Consider the following 22,943-nt stretch of genomic DNA (forward strand, 5'->3'; position numbering starts at 1 on the left):
GGATTTTAATGTTCTCACAAGGACAAAGTCTTGGGCTGCCTTAGATGGGGAGATGGGACTGAAATCATGTCTGTGGTGATATATTGTGTATGAAATAAAGCTTGCCTGAGGATCAGGGGACAGGGCCAGTTACTAGTTTAAACATAGAAGCCAGGCAGTGGTGGCACACATCTTTAATCCCAGCACTTGAGATCTCATGCCTTTGCTACCAGTATTTGGGAAGCACACACACCATTAATCCTAGCACTAGGAATGAAGTGGAATGGGTGGGCGGAGAAAGGCATATAAGGAGTGAGGAGACAGGAACTAGAGAGCCTTTCAGCTGAGAACTCAGAGGCATTCAGTCAAAGGATTCCAGGAGATAGGATCTCACCTTCCATTTGACTTGAGGATTCGGTAGTGGTGAGAAGTTTCTCTAGAGGCTTGTTCCTTTGTCTCTCTGATCTTTCAGCATTCACCCCAATATCTGGCTCCAGGTTTTTTATTATAGGACCATTTAGGATTCATTCAACACATGTCCCCAGTACAACTATGGCTCTGAAAAATCAAAGCCCAAGAAAATTAAATCCACTCACCATCCTCCCTCTTTAGAGAGAAGAAAAGAGTGTTTGTGGGTAATTAGTAGACATAAGCATGTGTTCACCACACACAAGGAGCTTCTATGAAACAGAACTTAGCCCCATTCTAGGCCATATAGCAAATACAGAAGAATCTATAGTATACAGATGAAGTTTTTCTTCTGTTTTTGTTGTTGTTGTTGTTATTGTTGTTGTTGTTTTTGAGTCAGAGTTTTACTATGAAGTTTTACTAACTAGCCTTGAACTTGTTAAACAGCCCAGATTAGCTCTGAGTTCTCCCATCCAAGTACTAACCAGACCTGATCTTGCTTAGGTTCCAAGATCTGAGGCCTTGGCACATTCAGGGTGGTATGTCTGTAGACTATCCTTGAGCTCTCAATCTTACATCTGTAACCTAAAGAATGCAAGTGTATACCACCATGCAAAACTCAGAGTGTCTCCTAGACAAAATATTATAGTTAATAGAATTAGGGCTCAATATCAAAAATATATAAATTTTATTTGGAAATTTAAAACAAACTAAAAGTTTATGAATGACTCATGGAACAAAGAAATCAGAAAAAAAGGAATGTATTTAGAATTACCAAACAGTAAAACAAATGCCGAACACAGGGTGGGGGGGGGGGAAGAGCAGGAGTAAACTCTACTACTGAGTTTACTCCCCACCACCACAAAAGCAAAACAAGACATGTAAGATATAGCCACAGTAGGAGAACATTTATAATCTTAAGTGTGTTCACTAGAAATCAAAAAGGACTGGAATTCTGGGATGACAGAGTAGACACACTTTCCTCTGTTTCTTAGAAAGCGCAACTGGACACTGTAAAAGCAAATGGAGAATGCTGGAAGGCGGTGAGGAGGAGTATAAGTACCCAAAATAACTGAGAGTGAATTCCATAGTTCCCTTTTTATATTCTATGTGTTGTACTGGATACATAAGAGGTTAGCACTATAGAAACATCAGTGGGTTCAGACGTTTTAAAAAACCATTTTCATCTGTGTGTGTGTGTGTGTGTGTGTGTGTGTGTGTGTGTGTGTGTGTGAGGGGAGCACCTGTGGAGGCCAGAAGAGACCATTGGATCCCCTGGAGCTGGAGGAGCTGATGGTTGTCTGATGCCCGATGTGGTCCCTCTGATTTCATGACAGTAGTAGAGACCCTAACTAAGAGAGCAGTGTGTGCCTGTAATCCAGTACTCAGGAAGGAGAGGAAGGATCAGAAGGTCATCCTTGGCTACATAGTGAGGTCGAGGACAGCGTGAGATACACAAGATCCTATCTAAAACATTAATTTCTAGAGAAGTAACAGTTTCACCATGCAGTCCAGGCTGACCTTGAACTTGCAATTCTTGCTTCTACCTCTAGTGCCGAGATTACAGATGTGTGGCACCACATCTGTCAGTAATTTTTACGATAAATGCAACAGGAAACAGTGGTTCTTTGAGATGATAAGGAGTAGTAATGTTGTTGCCAGGTAGCTGTATACATCTGTTGCCTTTACACTTATGTATCACATGATTAAGACCTATTTCGTATAACTTACAGGCAGAAAGTGCAGACGTCACTGAGCTGGTGACTTCTCACTGACTTTCCATTAGAAGTCCCTGATGGTTTCAGGATAATTGCTGCTGCTGCTGCTGCTGTCACTGTGATCTGTACTGGAGATTTTATCGGGAGCCTCACACAAGCATTCTTGCCATTGAGCTGTAGACCCCGTGTCAGAACTCATTTTCTTTAACTCAGGCTTTGCCTGCCACAGCTTTGCCGTCTGGTGGAGGTGTTAGAAGCGTTCTCCTCTTCTTTGGCTCTTCTAGTAACCGTGACTGAGGTCTTACCAAAGGAAAAGAAACAGAAGGACGAGAAGACCCTAACTCTGGGCCAAGCTGTGGTGGACCTGCTTCCTTTACTGGAAGGTCAGATGTGCAATTTATCCAAAAGCAAAAATTAACAAAATGCATAAAACCTATACCCAACGATGTGTAAAGCTCAGCCTCTGTGGCTTTGAAGGTTTTTGTGGGAAATGAGGGTGTGTGTCTGCGCCTGGATTAGTTCTGACTTGACCCTTTCTTCTCTGGCTCAACCTGACCTTGCAGGAGAGGACTCGTTTGAAACCGTGGTCCCGTTACACCCTGTGCAGGGGTCGCCCCTAGAGACTCCTTCAGTAAGCTCCAAGGTACTCGAGTTTTAAGTCTTAATGCTTTCAGCTGCCTCCTAATCCATCTATTCGGGTCAAGTTCGGGTGAGGACATTGCACTGGGCACTTCCTTTCATGACACCTACATTGCTAGTTTCTGGTGAACAGGCATGAAGAAGGCTGTCCTACCTTGTCGATATAACCCAGGGTGATGAATTGATGTGCCAAAGAGCAGGTATTGGTTACTTTGCCTGGAAGGGCAAGTAACTTAGGGAAGATTTAACTATGGAAATGCTTCTTGGGCTGTATGCCAGCAGGTTAAACTGTATATGACAGTATATACTTAGGCATGGCAGCCTGCCTCTGGTTGAAGACTTCTAATTTGACACAGCACCAGCCAGTACCCTATCCTGAATTCCAAAATGTGATGCAACATACCGGGATTCTCTTCAGTGACAGCCTACTGACATCCAGACATATCATAATGAAACTGAACTCAGCATCTTCCCCTCATCTTACTCTTTCCTTTATCTTAGTGCTCTGGGCTGATGACAGTACCCATCCATGAAATTACATGACATAGGACCTAAGTTACATCCATGGATCCTAACTACAGCCAATCTCCAAATCCAACCCTGTCTTCCTCCTAAGTGTCCTTAGACCTCCTCCTTTTTACTGTTTTCCTGCTCCATGTTACCTCGGCTTTCTTGGGTCGTTAGGAGTAATCTTAGCACTTATTTACCTTTGGGCTGAAGGTAGCACACTGTTTCTTTTCTTTCTTTTTTTTTTTTTTTAGATTTATTTATTTACTATATATACAGAAGAGGGCGCCAGATCTCATTACAGATGGTTGTGAGCCACCATGTGATTGCTGGGAATTGAACTCAGGACCTCTGGAAGAGCAGTCGGTGCTTGTAACCTCTGAGCCGTCTCTCCAGCCCCAAGCACACTGTTTCAGTCCCTTCTACAGTAGCTTTTCTTTGGACCCAGAATGATTTTCTTCATTTCCTTTGCTGATCCAAGTCACAAACTCCTTTGTAGCCGATGTCATTGTTTCCTACTCTTTTCTAGCCCAGTAATTAATTACTCACTTATTTGGTGCTTCTCAAAGAGGGTATTTTATACAGGATTTTTTGTAACTCATAAAGCTGTGGTATGAGTTTCATAATGAAAGGGAATGTGTTTTGTGTGTGTGTGGAGGGTAGGGGTGGGGTGGGGGAAGGAGCGGCGTCTCTCTGTGTAGCCTTGGCTGTCCTGAAACTCACTCTGTAGACCAGGCTGGCCTCAAACTCAGAGATCTGCCTGCATCTGCCTCCTAAGTGCTGGATTAAAGGCATGCACCACCACCGCCCAACTGAAAATATCTTATGATAAATCACTACATTTAAATTGTTAAAATAATGATAAGGGAGTGGGTATGGTGATACACATCTTCAATCTTAGCACCTGGGAGGCAGAGGCAAGGTAGATCTCTATGAGTTTGAGACCCTGCTGGTCTAGAGAGCGAGTTCCAGGTCAGCCAAGGCTACATAGTGAGCCTCTGTGTAATAAGTTCGATGATGATGATGATGATGATGATGATGATGATGGTGGTGGTGATGGTGATGATGATGATGATGATGATGGTGATGGTGATGATGATGATGATGATGGTGATGGTGATGGTGATGATGATGATGATGATGATGGTGATGGTGATGGTGATGATGATGATGATAGCTTAGGTATAAAGCACTTGCCAGACAAGTATGAGGACCTAGGTTCGAATTTCCAGGATCCATGTAAAGCCAGACATGGGCCTGTAATCCCAGTGGAAAGTGAAGACCAATATCCAAGGTTGTCCTTTACTCTCCACATGCTCACCGTGGCACATATGTGCCCGAACACATACACATGCATCATACATGCACACAGCCCACATAATCAGGAAATACAGACTGGGGAAGCACTCAGGAGTGCCTGCTAGTTATGTTCAGTATGGAGTCATGCAGCTCTCTCCCATGTGTGTTTGTGTTTCCCTTCCTCACTGGTGGGGAGAAGGACCCTCGTTCAGAATAGAACCCCAGTTCTCCTTGGACTCTTTCTTCAGCTCCTGGTACTTGGGGAAAGATAAAGTTTAAGTTTATCTTTATAGTTGAGTTTAACCTCATCTTGAACAGTGGTAGCAGATAACGTCACTAAAGACAGTGAGGACCTATGGCAGTTCTCCTAAGTGCGGCGTCACTGTGTTTCCTAGCAATGCAGTCTTGACGTGAAGGTATCTGTGGCAGAGCCCTTACTGACCCCAGCCCAGGTCTCAGCTAGTAATCTACTGAAGGTCACCCTGGAGGCTGCCTATTCTGTGCCGGAGTCATTTGTTCCAGTCGGGCCTCAGCAGAACTACATGGTTGGTCTGCAAGTTCCATCAGTTGGAGAGGTAAAGCGCTTCTTCTTTCCAGATATCTGCATGGGCCATGTTCCTCCCTGCCAAGACTGAATTCAAACTTACTCTACCAACAGGCTTAAAAACTAACATTCAAGCTGGAGAGATGGCTCAGAGGTTAAGAGCACTGGCTGTTCTTCCAGAAGTCCTGGGTTTGATTCCCAGTAACCATATGATTATTCACAGCCATCTATAATGAGATCTGGTGCCCTCTTCTGGCCTGCAGGCACACATGCAGGCAGAACACTGTATACTTAATAAACAATAACGTTGATTTTTGTTTTACATGTATATTTTCATAACAATATCCAGTTACACACTCTATACATTGCACACAATTTATATTAATCATTATATACTTGTGATCCAAAATATGTGCAACATATTTAAAAGTTGCCAGTTCTGGATGTGTTTATACATGGTTTATTTTATGGCTTTTTTTATAAGTATCTCATTATACAACATTTCCACTTAATTCCAGATATTATTTAGATCAGATCTCTAGATCCAGGAACACAGAAGGTCCCTGCTGGAGTCCCAAGGTGCAATAAGTTAATGACTACACCGTGCTACTGACACAGTTGTGCATGTAAATTTTCATAACACTCATGTGCTGGGGATTTAGGTGGGTATCAGAGACACTTACTTCCATTTCTAAAACTGGAATAAGCCAAGTCTGGATGGTTGCTGTCCCTTCCAGGGACAACCCCATGACTGCGTGTGGCACATCTGTGCATGGCTCAGCTCCAACTGCAGGTTTCTGCTACTTTTTTTCTTTGGGCTAGTGAGATATCTTAAAGAGTAAAGGTATGTTGCCCAGCCCTATGACTTGAGTTTGATCCCTTGGACCTACATAGGGAAAGAAAATACCAGCTCCCAAATTTGTGCACATGCGTGCACATGCATGTGAGTTAATAAATGAAACACTTTTTAAAAGAATAATTTACATTTTATTGTGTTTTCTATAATTCACAGAGTTATATATTAGCACCAACAGAATGAAGGGCACATGCCCCTACTCCATAATCATTGGAATAATACCCAGAATTCGACGGGAAAGTAGTAAGCAGACTTCTTACACATGCCGAGGCCCCTGCGAGTGTCCTCACATCTGCTGTCTGCTCTTTTAGAAGGACTTCCATATGGTGTTCAAGAATGGAACCTTGAAGCTTGGAGGAGAGAGAGAAGTCGTTCCCCGGCCTAAAAAATGGCCCATTCCTAACATTCTCGCTCCAGGAGCTAATAACATTCCTGACTCCTTCATTGTGGGTGGTCCCTATGAGGAAGAAGAAGGAGAACTCAACCACCCAGAGGTGAGAGAACAGACTTTTCATGATAAAAACCGTACACTAACAGATGCCCTTTGTGCATCTGAAATTTACACACACACACACACACACACACACACACACCTGGCATTTGTCAAAACTGGTTGCATGTGAAAGTCAGTATCATCTAATTCTGCAAACAGAATAATTTATATCCAATTTACTCTTTCTTTTACATTTATTTCATTTTGAGTAGATAAGTATGTTATTCATTTGTTACTATAATGAAATACCCAAGATAATCAACTTATAAAGAGGAAAGATCTGTTTTGGTTCACATTTGGAGGTTCAGCTCTGTGATGAGCTCTGCCCTCTCTTTTGTACCTAAGGAGCTCCCAATTAGGATTCATTTCCTAAAGGCTCCAAACCTACCAGTAGTACCACTCTTGGGGGGCCTTTAACACAGAGATCTTTGGGGGGACATATAGCAATAATAATAATACAGTTCAAAATTTAAAACTAAGAAGCGAATAGTGGAAGTCTCCTGTGTGTGTGTCTCTTCCTAATCCCTGTCATCTTGTTTCTCAAGTAGTTACTTTGTCACTGTTTCTGCCTGATGCCTTTTTGTAAATTTACAAAAGTAAATAAGTACAACAATACAGATGGAACACAGAGACAGAACCTGCCTGCCTCTCTCTTCCTGTACAGACAGCAGGGAGTCAAATTTCAGGGCAGGCTTACCAAACAAAAATAAGTGCTTAAAAGAAAACAATAAAACATTCCCAGGGCTACATTTCTATTAGTCAATTTGTGATGGGAAAATGCCTTTCCATTTGATGATGATTCCAAAGGTGGTGAAATAATATTCAGACAGCATTATAGCAAAGCTTACAGATAAAATTGCTTTTCTTTTTTCTTTTTTCAAGACAGAGTTTCTCTTTAGCCTGGTGGCAGTGGCGCACGCCTTTACTCCCAGCACTCAGGAGGCAGAGGCAGGGGGATCTCTGTGAGTTCGAGGCCAGCCTGGGCTACAGAGTGAGTTCCAGGACAGCCAGGGCTACACAGAGAAACCCTGTCTCGAACAAACAAACAAACAAACAAACAAACCGGAAACCGCTCTGTTTATTCCATGGTGGTGTTTTTGTTGCAGGACTGGGTGTATGTAGATTGTGCTTAAATCAGGAGCAGGGAAACATGTCGGTTTGCCTCACATATTTATAGATCTTAGTACGTACAGATTGATACTGTCCCCGTCATTTTTACAGGCCATTATACAATTTGCTTTGTTTTACTTCGTAGTGTATCTTGAATATTTTTTCACATCACTACATTAAAATAATGTTCATTTGTTTTCTTTTTGTGGTTGCTATATGATAGGACATTGAGTGGACGTACTTTAATTTACTTATTCACTCCCTTACTAATGATAATCAAGATTTTTTTAGTTGAATTTTTTTCTTGTTATTTCAACATGTATTTATCAAGGGCACAGAAAATGATAGAAAAGTGACTGCAAAGGATTCTCTTTCTAGTCGACAAACATCAGTAGAAATATTCAGAAAAATAATTAGTGAAATGAGGATGTTGAATTCTTTTCATTGGCTCTAAATATGCTAGTAATAAGGGTAGCTGTTAGCATTCTGAACTGCCCCTTGGGGACCCCTCCCCAGCATCCTGATGTCATCTTACATAGTAAAGTCCCTTTAAGATAAAACACTTCCCTTCTTTCTCCTTCCTCGAAGTGAGGTGTGCACACCTCTGCTTTCCTCCCCCCTTCTCTCTCTCTCTCTCTCTCTCTCTCTCTCTTTCTCTCTCTCCTCTCCCCTTCTTCCATGTGGATGCCGTGTGAATAACTTTCTACGGTGTCTCCCTCACCCTCCACGGGGCACCTTGGCTCAAACCCACCAAGGCCTCTCAAAGGCCATTTTACAAAAGTAGCAACATTTAAAAATTGCTGAAATGTCTTTTCTCATCTTTTGTTTAGTGAATATTCATACTTCCCTTAGATTTATATTTTATTTTATATATTTAGATCTTACGTTATATATTAGTTTACGTAATTGTTTCTCAGCCTTGGCCACACTTTAAAATTACCTGTAAAGGAGCCAGGTGTGTGTCATGCCGAATACCTTTGATCCTTGCCCTTGGGAGGCAGAAGATCTTTGAGGCCAGCCTAAACTACATGGGGAGTTCCAGGCCATCCAGGAGGCCAGGATGGTCTACGTAGTGAGACTCTATCTCAAAAACCAAACCAAAGCCAGGCGGTGTTGGCTCACGGCTTTAATCCCAGCACTCGGGAGGCAGAGGCAGGCGGATCTCTGTGAGTTTGAGGCCAGCCTGGTCTACAGAGTGAGTTCCAGGACAGCCAGGGCTACACAGAGAAAGCCTGTCTCGAACAAACAAACAAACAAACAAACAAACCGGAAACCGCTCTGTTTATTCCATGGTGGTGTTTTTGTTGCAGGACTGGGTGTATGTAGATTGTGCTTAAATCAGGAGCAGGGAAACATGTCGGTTTGCCTCACATATTTATAGATCTTAGTACGTACAGATTGATACTGTCCCCGTCATTTTTACAGGCCATTATACAATTTGCTTTGTTTTACTTCGTAGTGTATCTTGAATATTTTTTCACATCACTACATTAAAATAATGTTCATTTGTTTTCTTTTTGTGGTTGCTATATGATAGGACATTGAGTGGACGTACTTTAATTTACTTATTCACTCCCTTACTAATGATAATCAAGATTTTTTTAGTTGAATTTTTTTCTTGTTATTTCAACATGTATTTATCAAGGGCACAGAAAATGATAGAAAAGTGACTGCAAAGGATTCTCTTTCTAGTCGACAAACATCAGTAGAAATATTCAGAAAAATAATTAGTGAAATGAGGATGTTGAATTCTTTTCATTGGCTCTAAATATGCTAGTAATAAGGGTAGCTGTTAGCATTCTGAACTGCCCCTTGGGGACCCCCCCCCAGCATCCTGATGTCATCTTACATAGTAAAGTCCCTTTAAGATAAAACACCTCCCTTCTTTCTCCTTCCTCGAAGTGAGGTGTGCACACCTCTGCTTTCCTCCCCCCTTCTCTCTCTCTCTCTCTCTCTCTCTCTCTCTCTCTCTCTCTCTCTTTCTCTCTCCCCTCTCCCCTTCTTCCACTGTGGATGCCGTGTGAATAACTTTCTACGGTGTCTCCCTCACCCTCCACGGGGCACCTTGGCTCAAACCCACCAAGGCCTCTCAAAGGCCATTTTACAAAAGTAGCAACATTTAAAAATTGCTGAAATGTCTTTTCTCATCTTTTGTTTAGTGAATATTCATACTTCCCTTAGATTTATATTTTATTTTATATATTTAGATCTTACGTTATATATTAGTTTACGTAATTGTTTCTCAGCCTTGGCCACACTTTAAAATTACCTGTAAAGGAGCCAGGTGTGTGTCATGCCGAATACCTTTGATCCTTGCCCTTGGGAGGCAGAAGATCTTTGAGGCCAGCCTAAACTACATGGGGAGTTCCAGGCCATCCAGGAGGCCAGGATGGTCTACGTAGTGAGACTCTATCTCAAAAACCAAACCAAAGCCAGGCGGTGTTGGCTCACGGCTTTAATCCCAGCACTCGGGAGGCAGAGGCAGGCGGATCTCTGTGAGTTCGAGGCCAGCCTGGTCTACAGAGTGAGATCCAGGAAAGGTGCAAAGCTACACAGAGAAATCCTGTCTCGAAAAACCAAACCAAACTAAAATCTGTATAACTCTTTTTGAGACTGAGTCTCAACATTTGACTAGGTTGGCCTTGACCTCATCTTCTTGCCTCATGCTCCTCAGAACTAGAATTACAGAGAGATGTGCCACTACACACAGCCCCTGGAGATCTTTAAAACAATGATGGTGGTGTGCTACTTTCGTTTCCTGTTGCTACGGTAAAATATTCTGACATAAGCAACTCAGGAGAGGAAGGGAGTGTTCAGCTCACAGACCCAGGGCAGAGTCTGTCATTTCAGAGAAGTGGTCACATCACAGCCCTGATCAGGAGCAGACGGCAGTGGATTTGTGCGCACAGCCTGGGGCCAGCTCTTCAGGACTCCTCTAAAAGTGGATAAATAAGTATACACTGCCACTCAATGGGTGATCTTTATTTTTTTTAAGCTCCTCCATGATTTTTATGTGTATCCTGAATTGAGAATCTCTGACTGAGGTTATGTGCATAAATGTTTGGCACTCGGGGATGGTAACATAGCACTATCTCGGTAGATTATCTCATAGTCCAAGCAGTTGCGGTAAATGTCATATACAAGAACTCCCACAGACCATCAGAATAAACAGAAAATTCATCTGATTCTCTCACAGGACAGAGAATTTAGGAACCAAGCGGAATGCATCAAGAAGAGGATCGTCTGGGACCTGGAGAGCCGCTGTTACCTGGATCCCTCTGCAGTGGCAAGGTAGGGACGGAAAAGAGCATGCCTAACCAGTCTGCAGGGGCGGGGGGTGGTTCCCCCGAAATCCCCAGACATGGTTTCTCTACATAGCCCCGGCTGTCCTAGAACTCACTCTGTAGCCCAGGCTGGCCTCAAACTCACAGAGATCTGCCTGACTCTGTCTCCTGAGTGCTGGGATTAAAGGTGTGCACCACCACCACCTGGCTAATGTTGGTTTATTTAAACACAGCATAATCTGGTTAAAAACTGTTCTTGTGGTGTTTAACTCAATCTCATGTACACAACAAAGCATACCTAAATCTCCTTGAGGAACAAAGGAAACTAAATACAGATCAGATGTGATAGAAGAGTTGAAACTCTTTGTAAAGTCCATGTAACACCTTCCAGAAAGATGAGTTCTAAGATTGACTGAGAAAAACAAGTTTATGAGAAGGGTCTGGAGGAGGGTCCAGAGCTGGCTAGAAAAAAATGTGCTCTAGCCTTCTGGTGGAAAACAGGTTTGCATTCCTTTCCATGGAACAACTGTGTGTGCCTAACATTCCAGATTCCCCTATGGCATGTGCTCCCTACAAGAGAGCTGGCTCAGCAGATAAGAGCATTTGTTGCTCTTGTGGAGGACCTGGGTTCAATTCCTAGCGTCCACATGGCAGCTCATAGCCATTTGTAACTCCAGTCCCAGGGAACCCAATGCCATCTTCTGACCTAGGTGGTACCAGGAATGCATGTGGTGCACATACATACATGTAGGCAAAACACTCATGCACATGAAATTTTTTTAAAAAGGTGGCTAGAGCCCTGGCTTGCACTTTCCATTGCTGGCAGAAGGTGGGAGAAGGGAGTGTGTGTGGATTTAAAAGGGTACATGCTGCTGCTGGTGGGCGACGTTCTCCAGAGCCACCGAGAGCCTAATCACTTCTATTTATGTCTCATGGGTCATCTCTAGGTAAAAGGGATGCTAGAGAGTATGTTGCTTTATTTGGACACATTGTCACCCACCCTGAGTCTGGGAAGACAGGAGGCTTGATACTGTCCAGATAACTGCCTCTGCCATAGAGAGCTGGTTCCAGATGACAGACACAGGCTTGCCAGTGTGCCTGCAATCCCAGTTCTCAGTTTTTTAAAAAAAACTTTTAAAAACGAAAGGATTGTTTTTCAGGGTAGTTTTACACCTATAGAAGCATTGGGTAGGTATTTCAGAGGTGTGCTTCTGGTCTCTACCTGGTGGTGTAATATTCTTTCTAGACATTGATAGATTTTATTGGCTAATGTTTTTTATTTATTTAACTTTATTTTATGTGCATTGTTGTGAAGATGTCAGATCCCAGGGAACTGGAGTTACAGACAGTTGTTAGCTGCCATGTGGGTGCTGAGAATTGAACCTGGGTCCTCTGGAAGAGCAGCCAGTGCTCTTAACTGCTGAGCCATCTCTCCAACCCAATTGGCTAATGTTTTGCTGAAGATAAACTGTTGCTCATGTCATTTTGAACAGTCATCTGTTAGATCAATAAAGAATAAGACAAAGTCTTCATTGTTTTACTTTAATTGATTAAATGTTTGGTGTTTTTCCTCATGTTCTATGGATTTGAATTTGTGACTCAGAATATTTTGTTTCCCTGTAAACTTTAGCCCTTCTCGTATGCACACTAATACACATGCATAGTTTTTCCTTATCAGACAGAGCTGCTGGCAGGTTCTCGTCTGAGAAAACCTTAATTTCTCCTTTTGCTGGATAATTGTAGTGAGTCCAGATGGTCTTTGACAGGAGATGAGATTCATTCATGAACATGATAGGTGGGGTGTGATACTCAGGAGTGCAGGGCCTGACACTTGTCCAGTGGTCCACGAGTGGGGATCATTCGACCCCACAGACATCACTGGGTGACTCACTTCTCAGCCACCATGTCTTCAAAGCCATCTGCATCAAATTTCATAAAACCCTCTTCGTCACACGTGTGTGGGGTCAGAGGAAAACGTGTTGGGGTCTGTTCTTCCTCTCCCCCCACCCCCCAGCCACTGGGCTGCTTTCATTGTGTGCTGGTATCTGGGCATTGTGTTGGGAAATAGGGACTCTGAGACTAGGAGTTTAGTGGGAGGTTGGTCTTGATCTTCAGGAGCTGGATAGGGTGGCTATTAGTTGTAGCTGGGCTCCAGGCCTGCGGTTTATTTCTCCTGCCGTTTCTTCTTTGGCCTGACCTAAGAGCCCCTGTAAAGACGAGACTGTTCTGCTGCTTCTCAGCTGAAATCCATGCTTCTGCCCATGCTCAGTTGGCTGCTTCTGCCTGAGCCCTGCTGTTGCTGTGGCAGCAGATTTTGGCGTGGGAATGAGTTCTCTATGTGTTTTAGTAGGTTTGGGCTGTTGTACTCAGAAGGGTTTCATAGTCCTTTTTTCTGCCCTCACAACCTTTTGTGAGCAGGGAGTCTGGACATTGGTGGAATTGTCCTGCAGACCGTCTTCTCAGAACACATAGGCTCTGGTAGTTCCTCTTAAAGATCGGGCCTTTCTTACAAAGGACACTTCAAGTTGTGCATGCCTTTAATCCCAGCACTGGGGAGGCAAATGTAGAACTCACTCTGACTTCGAGACCAGCCTGGTCTACATAGCAAGTTCCAGGCCAGTAAGGGCTACATAGTGAGACCTTTCTCAAAAATAAAACAACCTCTCCCACAAAATAAATAAAAATAATAAAGAACACTCAGGAATATTTCAACGCCTCCCCACCCCTGCCCTTAAAGCATTAGGTTTCTCTCCCCTTTGGGGCCCTGCAGGACTCCTGCATTTAACACCCATAAGGAAAACAACCCTTACATCTGGGTTCCCTGTATTTTTTGACTCTTAGTCTCCAATAATTTGTTAGAGTTACTATTAAGATTTTTTCCCCTGGTTGCTGTACTGGCCTTGGTTATCTGTTGAGTGGGTCTCAGCTTTGATTTTTTGTGTTTCCCTGTCTTTCCAAACTTCAGCTCACAGTTTTCCCTTCACCTCAACTCTCTGAGGGAGATAAGAAAAAAAAATTCCAATGTTCTTGCTGTAAGTGCAGCAGAGACTCCTTGAAAGCTGTGTCAGAGCAGATGGCATCCACTCACCCACATAGTACACAAACATGTGTTTGCACGCTTTGGTTATTTCTTTAAGGAAATCCACTGGACATGGGATTTATGGTTCAAAGAATGCAAACATTTTTATGTTACTTACTGCTGCAACAAGTCTCTGACAAAAGCGTGTTGAGGGGAAAAGGGTTATTTTGTCTCCTGCTGTGAAGATCCAGTCCTTCAGATCCTGGCGGGAAGGCACAGAGGAAGGAGCTGAGACAGCTGGTCACGTGTCTGCAGCCAGGGAGCAGAGACAGTGAATGCTGCTGCTCACCTCTCCCTCTCTTCAGTTAAAGACTCCAGTTCACGGGATGCTGCCACCCACATTCAGCATGTATGGGGGTCTCCCCTGTGCAGTTAAGCCAGTCTAGAAACATCCTCAAAAATATACCCGGGCATGTGTTTCTATGTGGTAAATCTAAGTCCTGCAAACTTTATAAGATTAACCATTCCAATTTTCAATGTTTCCGTTTGTGTTTCTTTGTTTACACAGGGTCTCCCTATGTAGACTAGACTAGGCTGGCCTGAAATTCACTGTCTTCCAGCTTTGCCTCCCAGTGCTAAGATTAAAGGCATGCACTCCCACCAGCCTCTTCAGCGGTTGGTCTGTTGTTGAGACAGGGTCTTGCTGTGTATCCCAGACTGGCCTAGAACTCACTGTGCAGCCCTCAATTTGTGATCCTCCTGCCTTAGCCTACTATCAAGCTTCTATTGCCATATGACACTGAAAGATGTGTGATTTGACATTGTTAGTACTTAAGTAAGATTTTTATAAATCTATAAACCTAGGAAGGTTTTAAAATATCAACCCCACCCCCACCCCTGGGCTGGAGAGATGGCTCAGCTATTATGAACAGTGGCTGCTCTTCCAAGGGATGCTGGTTCAGCTCCCAGCATCCTCAGCTTACAACTGCTAGGAACCCCAGCTCCAGAAGAGCATATAACCCACAGAGACACACATATACATAATTACAAATAATAAAATAAATCTTTATTTGTTTTAAGTCAGCAAACTAGCAAACTGTCCCGGCATGGTGGTGCACATCTGTAATCCTAGTGCTCAGGAGCTGAAACAGAAGGGTTCTGAGTTTGACGAGACTGGGCTTATAGTAGTGAGACTGTCTCAAAAACAAACAGAAAATCACCTGCTAATAAAACAGACTCTCTCTCTCTCTCTCTCTCTCTCTCTCTCTCTCTCTCTCTCTCTCTCACACACACACACACACACACACACACACACACCTATTTCATTACTTTCTAGACGATAGATTTTTAGGGCTTTGAACTGAACCCAGGACTAGGCAAGGGTTCACTCTACCACTGAGCCATATCCCCAGCTCATTTTGCTCATTATTTTCTAAAGAAGAAGACTATTTCCTGTTAAACTGTAATGATGCATGTTTGCAGTGTGGTGCTGATGGGCTGGCTTTCAATTTACAGTTTCCAGAAGCGAATTGCTGATTGCCGGCTCTGGCCCGTGGAGATCACGAGAGTGCCTTTGATCACCTTGCCAAAAGGGAAACCAGGCAAACTTGAGAAGGTAAACAAGTGTATCCCCAAAACAAAACTGGTGAGGAGGCTTCTGCCCATGGTTCCCAGCAATTGGGGAACTGAGACAATCAATGGTCATTTGTGCTCCAGAGCTGGAGAGCAGTCTAGGCAACAGAGAGACTTCACCTCAAGTTTTAAAGTTAGAAGTGTCCAATTAAATTAAACGTGTTATTCTTTGTCTAATCTGACTTTCTGCAGCTGTCTTTCCTGCTGCAGCTGCTCTGTGGTTCTTTGCCTTGGACTTTCTTGGTGTATTCACTGAAAGCTTCATGTTCCAGGAAAACCTGGATGATGATTGGCCACTGAAGTTCCCTGTTGCTCACAAATACTTGTTCAAGCCTTATTTCCAGACACTTATTTCCTCTTGACCCTTTGTTATATTCTTACCATAGGTACCATAAGCAATAGTCATTTTTATCTATGTCAAAGTGAGTAATACAATTCAATCTAGTAAATTTAGACTTACCTACAAAATGTTTTGGACTTGTTCATATGATAGGATTCTGGGAAAACATAGTTTTGTGAGCATGTCCTCTATCGTGTTTTCTGTACAGTTTCATCTTTCCTCCTTATGTATAAATTCCGTGAGGGTGGGGTCACACTGCCTCACAGCCTGCACTGGACCTAGTGTGGCACACAGCTAACAGCAGGCGCCTACAAACATCTAAGCAATTTGATTTGGTTTTGAGAAAGGCTCCTTTGTATAACAAAAATGTTACCACCACAGTGAACAAAAGGAAGCCTATGTACTTCTGGTGGGGATGGAAATTTGCTCATCTACAGTAGAAATCAGTATGGAGGTTCCTCAAAAACTAAAAATAGATCTGACATCTGCCATGGCTGTACCACACTGAGTATTTGCCCAAATGACTCCAAGACAACACATCACAGAGATACTGGTACAACAGTGTTTATTGTCCCACTGTTCACAATAGCAGTTAGGGAGCCAACCCAGGCATTCAGCCACCGAGAATGGCTTTAAAAAGTAATCTAAATACACAATGGAACTTTTTCAGCCATAAAGAATAAAATAATGTCAGCCAGGCAGTGGTGGCACACACCTTTAATCAAAGCACTCTGGAGGCAGAGGCAGGTGGATCTCTGTAAGTTCGAGGCCAGCCTGGTCTACAGAGTGAGTTCCAGGACAACCAAGGCTACACAGAGAGACCATGTCTCAAAAACCAAAAAAAGGAAAACCCCAAAAAAAGAATACAGTAATATCATTTGCAGGAAAATAGATGCAATCATATTATACCAATTAAGTCAGTCTCAGAAAGAAAAATACATATTTTCTGCCATTTAGAGTTCTTGAATTTAATACAGACCCATACAGATACTACATACAGTTACATCTGTACATATGACAAAGTAGAAGCATCGCCAAATGTTTAGGGGAACAAGAGGAACTAAGGGGAAGAAGGGGAAGGGGAGGAGTGGGGGAGGAGCATGCAGAGGAGTGTCTGACTAAACATGTCCTTATGTAACACAATGTCGTGGACAATGAATGTGTTCAATGAAAATTGTTTCATTTTGTTTTGAGACAGGATTTCTCTGTGTAGCCCTGGCTGTCCTGGAACTCACTCTGCAGACCAGGATGGCCTTGAACTAACAGAGATCAGATTCCTCGGCCTCCTGGGTGCTTGGATTAAGGGCATTTGTCACCATGCCGAACTCTGAGAATCATTTAAAATGCTGCTTATGTGTGATATGTATGCATATGTGAGTGTCTGTCTGCGTGTGGGTACACATGTTTGAGCACATGTACACACGTGCACACCGGTGTGTGAAGGCCAGAGGTTTACACTGGAGGTTCTGCTTGATCAAATCTCACCTTATGAGCTGCAGCCACGCCTCTCACCTTGAACCCAGAGCTCCCCACTTGCGCTGGTCCATCGAGCGGGCCAGCTCAGGGTCTCCTGTCCCCACCTACCCAGTGCTGGATTCTGGTGTTTGCTCCCTATGATCAGCATTGATGGGTGCACTGGGATGCAAATTTCTGTCCTCACACCTGTGGGGCAAGCAGTGTAGCCCTGAGCCATCTCCTGAGAAGTTTTTAAATAAGGAAACCCTACTGTATCTACAAAACAGTTGTATCACCATGTAACTATTTCCTCTTCTATTTTAACATATATTGGTTAGCATCCCTTAGATTTCAAAGCCACAAAATGTTATGATGGAAATAAAGGACTTTTTAATCTAGCATCTAACTATTATTATAGCAAGCAAAATTAAAGAGATTACTTTTAAGCTTAGAATTAAATGTTTTTTTTCTAAAATTTGACTTTTTCCCTTAGCATATTTTATGGAAAGCTATAAAGTTATTAAACATGATATTAGAATATGCTTGTTAGCAGGCTCTTTATCTTTGGAGTGAGAGTTTGGATGGAATCAGGTATTGCAGATACACAGTACATTTTCTTTAATCTGTGGCCGCTGATGCTGATTTTTTTAAAGCGGTCTTCAGAACCTGGATGCATACAGACTCTTTCCCAGCAAAGCATGTCCCCTCTGCTGAGGCGGTAAGCGAAAGCATGCTAGTGGGAAGTGGTACTAATGCTCTGGAGGGTCCTGCTCACCTCACAGGAGTCTGTGAAATGCAGTTTGATTCAGATCATCTGATTTCCCGTAAGTTCTGTTACTATCCTTTTTTTAAAAAAAAAACAACAAAATTTGACTTTTCTCCTAAGAAACAACTTACTGAAATTGACTTTTTGGTTGGAATTTGTAATATCTATCCAGTTGATTCTGAGACTGCCTTTATGTTGTCAACACTGCTAATATGCATTATCTCAGTGGTTGTGAAACCCATTTTGGAAATGAAGCCAGGTCCCAAAGTGTCTCTGGGACTGAGCCCAGATGCACAGCTGGTCACCCGACAGAGCTTGTCGCTAGAGCAGCCTTTGAACTTCCGAGTCGGAGCCCCACACTGTCTGCCCCTCTGCTCTGTGGCTCTAACCACTCTGCTCCTATCCCCTAGACTGAAGATGAAAACCAGCTTTCGTTTCATGGTGTGGCGTATGTCAACATGGTCCCCCTCCTGTACCCAGGGGTGAGGAGGATAAGGGGGGCTTTTCACGTTCACCCCTACCTGGACAGTACAGTCTTTGAAAAGGTGAGAAGACATTTCGTGAAGGGTATGGTCTTAATGCTTCCTCCACATGTGTGTTCGGTTACGTCTTTTCAGTTGACATCTAGAACCAGTATAGCGTCCACCACTGTGTACTGTAGAGAGTCTCCTCTGCTGAGAGAAGCCTTTGTCTTTGGGTATAAACAGCCATGTTGATACATCATTTTGGTGCTGTGTCAATTCAGTTATTCCAGTTGGGTCTACAACTTCCCCAGGCACTGGTTAGTAACTGCATTCGTAATAATAGACAGTTTCTTGTATGTAGCTCAGGCTGTTCTTGAACTTGCAACCTTCCTTGCACAGGTTTGTGGGTTCAGTCGGATCCATGGAAAGAAGACTCAGAGGCATCTTAAGAATGAATCCAGCCTTTCATGGCTGCAGGGGTGTCCAGCCTTGAAGGACTGAAGGAAGCACATTCCCTTCACCCAGGCATTTTTATTTTCTATCTACAGTTTAGCCAGTTGATTTCTGTTCCTTCAAAGCAACCCAGAGATAAAGTGCCAATTCCTTGATTTCTCAGGTACCCAAGGTTTTTCCCCAGTTTCCTAAACCAAGTTTTGCATAGGCCTTTGATCCTCGGGAGACTCTCAGAGAAATAAAAGGTATTGGTTAAACAAAGGAAGGATTGGGGCTAGGTGCTGCTCTCTGGAGCCAGGCCAAGAGTAGCTCAGCAGGAATGCAGCCATTGCCTACTAAGTGATGGGATTCTAGGACACACCACCATGCCCAACTAGACATTTGATCTTATTTTTTTAAATTTTCCAGTTTTAGATTCCTGGCCCCTGCCCCCGCCCCCAACCATGGACTGTGTCTTTTGAGATAGACTCTCACTGTGTAGCCCTGGCTATCCTGGATCTCGCTCTGTAGACCAGGCTGAGCTTGAACTCACAGAAATTTGTCTGCCTCTGCCTCCAGAGTGCTGGGATTACAGGCGTGTGTCACCACTGCAGACCTGAACATGGACTTTTTTATCTTACTGTTTTTACTTGGGTTGGCAAGATGGCTTAGAGGGTAGAGGCATTGCAGGCGGGTCTGACAGCCAGAGCTTGATCCCCAGATCCCACAAGATGGCAGGGAGTCACCTTCTCATAAGAGGCCTTGTTTCCTTGGTGTCCTCCTTCTTCTGGCTCTTCTTACACTCTTTCTGCCTCCTCTTCCTCTGGGTTCCCTAAGCTCTGAGGGGAGAGATTTCAAGGAAGGCTGAGAACCACTGTAGAGAGAATGGAGGAAAGAGAGAGCAATGTCAGGTATGGGTTTCCTCTCAGGAGTGGGCCTTAAGTCCAGTCAGTATTGGTTGGTTACTCCCACAAGTTCTGTGCCACCATTGCCCTAGTACATCTTGGAGGCAATACACCATTGTGGATCAGTGGGTTTGTGGCTGGCAATGAAATTTAATTTTTTTTTTTTTTTTTGAGACAGAGTTTCCCAGTGTGTAGCCCTGGAAAATTTAAATTATTTTTAGTGATAAATCTCTATAAGTTTGATTTCTGTTTTAAAGGAAAAGTCTGCTACTTGCTTGGTGTGCAAATGGATGATGGGTCTTCCATAACTTTATTATTGAAAAATAACTATCTAAGGCCAGGCGGTGGTGGCACACACCTTTAATCCCAGCACTTGGGAGGCAGAGGCAGGTGGATCTCTGTGAGTTCGAGGCCAGCCTGGTCTACAGAGCCAGATCCAGGAGAGGCACCAAAACTACACAGAGAAACCCTGTCTCAAAAAAACAGAAAAAAAAAGAAAGAAAGAAAAAGAAAAAGAACTGTCTTTTAGAGAGACTATAAATTTGAGGTCTTCATTGGGTCCCTCTTTTTGGAGATTCAGGAACCCCACAGAAGAGGGGGAGGAAAAACTGTAGGAGTCAGAGGGATGGAGGATACCAGGAGAACATGGCCCCCAAATCCACTAAGCAGGGCTCACAGAGACTAAAGCAACCACCGAGCCTACATGGGTCTGCCCCAGGTCCTCTGCATATGTGTTATGGAGGCTGGCTTGGTGTTGTTGTGGGAGCGGGTATGTCTCTGACTCTTTTGACTGCTCTTGGGACTCTTTCCTCCTGTTGGTTGCCTTGTCCAGCCTCGACATGAGAGCTTTTGCTTTGTCTTGTTGTATCTTGTTTTGTCTGGTTTGGCTGTCATCTCTTGGAGGCTGCTCTCTTCTGAAGAGGAAATGGAGAGGGAGTGGATCTGTGGGAGAGAGGAGGTGTGGGGAAAGGGCGTGGATGGGAGGAGTGGAGGGAGGGGAAATTGTGGTAAGGGTGTATTATATGAGAGAAGAATCTATTTTCATTAAAAACACCTGTCTTTACAATGATTGCATAATGCATTTTTATTGTTAAATTTTTAGTGGTTTCTTTCCCTTAGAAAACATGACAAAATCAACTGTGGTTTGAACCCTACCAAGGTTTTATTGTGAATTTTAAACTTGTCTTATTCTTCCAATTATAATTGATAAGTGAATAGTAATTAGACAAATACTGCCTCTTGTACATAAATGAATTATTTTATTTGAAGTGATTCAGAATTAGTCTCAAAGATGAAAATCTTTCTGATGACAAGAATTAGGACATCAAAACCAAGTACAGCTCCTCCTAGTACTTTAAATAATGGAGACAGCTGATTTTCCGTGGTGATTTTATATGTTCTACAAGTGATAAGTGTAATGAGGTTCTTCAGGTCTCTACTCTGGATGCTGAAATTACCCCCTCGGGTGTCCCTGCTTACCTATGACTTGTTTTTGTTCAATTCCTTCTTTTCAGACCAAATGTTTGTTCAGCATATTCAGGGACACTGGGCACCATCTGGCTCACAATAATAAAGCAGGGGGTCTTAACTCTCCACTGTCCAAACCTGTTTCCAAGAATCTGAAAGAAGAGAAACCAGTGAAGGACAAGGAACTAGACGGACGGACTCGGACTGGGGATTTGGTAGGCTCTCGAGACCTTGTGTAGATTCTTGCGTTCATTTCTCATTGGTGACTTGTCTTGATGGATTTTGCATTTTAATGTCCCTACTACTGTGAGTCCATGAAAGATTCCAAGCTTTGGTGTTTCTTTTTGTTTCAGCAAGCACCTAGCATAAAATCCCAGAGCTCAGACACTCCTTTGGATGGCGAAGCCCCTCTGAGCCACAACCTAGAAGGACAGGTAACTATGGTCAACATTTCAAAAATGAAATACCAGCTTCACCAGACCTTCACTGAGCAAGACAGCTTTAGTGGGAAATGCTGGAGGTGGGACAGGAGTCACCTTGAGTGACTAGTCTATGACCTTGGGCAAGTTTGTTCACTGAGACCTTCAAGTGAGCTGGTACTAGATTGTGGAAGGTCCTTTCCAAATTAAACTTTTATCTCTCATTAAGTCTACATGAAGCACCAGGAGGGATGCACAGACACGTCACTGGCAACCTTTGTCCATCTGCCCTCAGGACACCCTGCTCTCTGCCCAGACTCTGCTGCCTTTCTAACTGTAACCCAGAACTTTGGTGGCTGCTGTGACAGAAACACGAGTAGAAGTTCTTGCTGGGCTGAGGAGATAATGGTTAGGGTGGACTGGCCCCAGGGAAATCCTCACAGAACAGGTGGACCCAAACACAGCGAAAAGACAACGCTCCGCCCAATGAATCTGCCCAGTGAAGGCAGACAGAGACCCACCCACAGTCAAAGACCAGCTTGAGTCAAGACACAGAGAAAAATTATATCAACCAGTTCAGGGTATGGTATAGGGGGATAGAAAGAGAGGGTCTAGATCAGTAGTTCTCAACCTGTGGTTCACGACCCCCAAGGACCATCAGAAAACACAGATATTTACGTTACGATTCATAACAGTAACAAAAGTAGTTATGAAGTAGCAACAAGAATAACTATGGTTGGGGGTCAGCACAACGTGAAGAAGTGTATTCAAGGGTCGCAGTGTTAGGAAGGCTGAGAACCGCTGTAGAGAGAAGGGAGGGGAAGAGAGCCAGGAACCGGAAAGGCTCGCTGTGGTGCTTGAGCTTCATTCTGCTGGAGACTCTTGAGCTCCATCTTCCCCTTTCTGAGCTGAACATTGGACACAGGAACTATTGAGTGCTGGGTAAGCCTTCTATATTGCCTGTGCCAAAGGTTTTGACTCATAGAATTGCAATCATGTTGAATTAAAAATTGTGCTCAGGCTGGAGAGATGGCTCAGAGGTTAAGAGTACTGGCCGTTCTTCCAGAGGTCCTGAGTTCAATTCCCAGCATCCACATGGTGGCTCACAACCATCTACATGAGACCTGGTGCCCTCTTCTGGTCTGCAGGCCGAACACTCACTGTAAACATAATAAATCAATACATCTTAAAAAAAAAATATTGTGTT

At 43.5% G+C, this 22,943-nt stretch overlaps 1 protein-coding gene across 5 annotated transcripts in view; it reads left to right on the forward strand.

Moving 5' to 3' along the window:
• The window catches only part of Cfap70 (cilia and flagella associated protein 70), a 63,146-nt gene that overhangs the window by 13,625 nt on the left and 26,578 nt on the right, over window positions 1-22,943 (forward strand). For 3 of the 5 annotated variants that reach the window (XM_036199257.1, XM_036199259.1, XM_036199258.1), the window contains exons 4-12: window positions 2,390-2,488; window positions 2,669-2,748; window positions 4,946-5,125; window positions 6,262-6,444; window positions 10,750-10,844; window positions 15,372-15,471; window positions 18,460-18,594; window positions 21,365-21,532; window positions 21,671-21,751. In XM_036199257.1, the coding sequence (XP_036055150.1) occupies window positions 2,390-2,488; window positions 2,669-2,748; window positions 4,946-5,125; window positions 6,262-6,444; window positions 10,750-10,844; window positions 15,372-15,471; window positions 18,460-18,594; window positions 21,365-21,532; window positions 21,671-21,751 (1,121 nt within the window). The remainder of the gene's footprint in view (window positions 1-2,389; window positions 2,489-2,668; window positions 2,749-4,945; window positions 5,126-6,261; window positions 6,445-10,749; window positions 10,845-15,371; window positions 15,472-18,459; window positions 18,595-21,364; window positions 21,533-21,670; window positions 21,752-22,943) is intronic. The other 2 variants (XM_036199260.1, XM_036199262.1) reach the window with 2 other exon arrangements.

This window comes from Onychomys torridus, chromosome 9 (genome assembly GCF_903995425.1).
Source record: "Onychomys torridus chromosome 9, mOncTor1.1, whole genome shotgun sequence".
Lineage (NCBI taxonomy): Eukaryota > Metazoa > Chordata > Mammalia > Rodentia > Cricetidae > Onychomys > Onychomys torridus.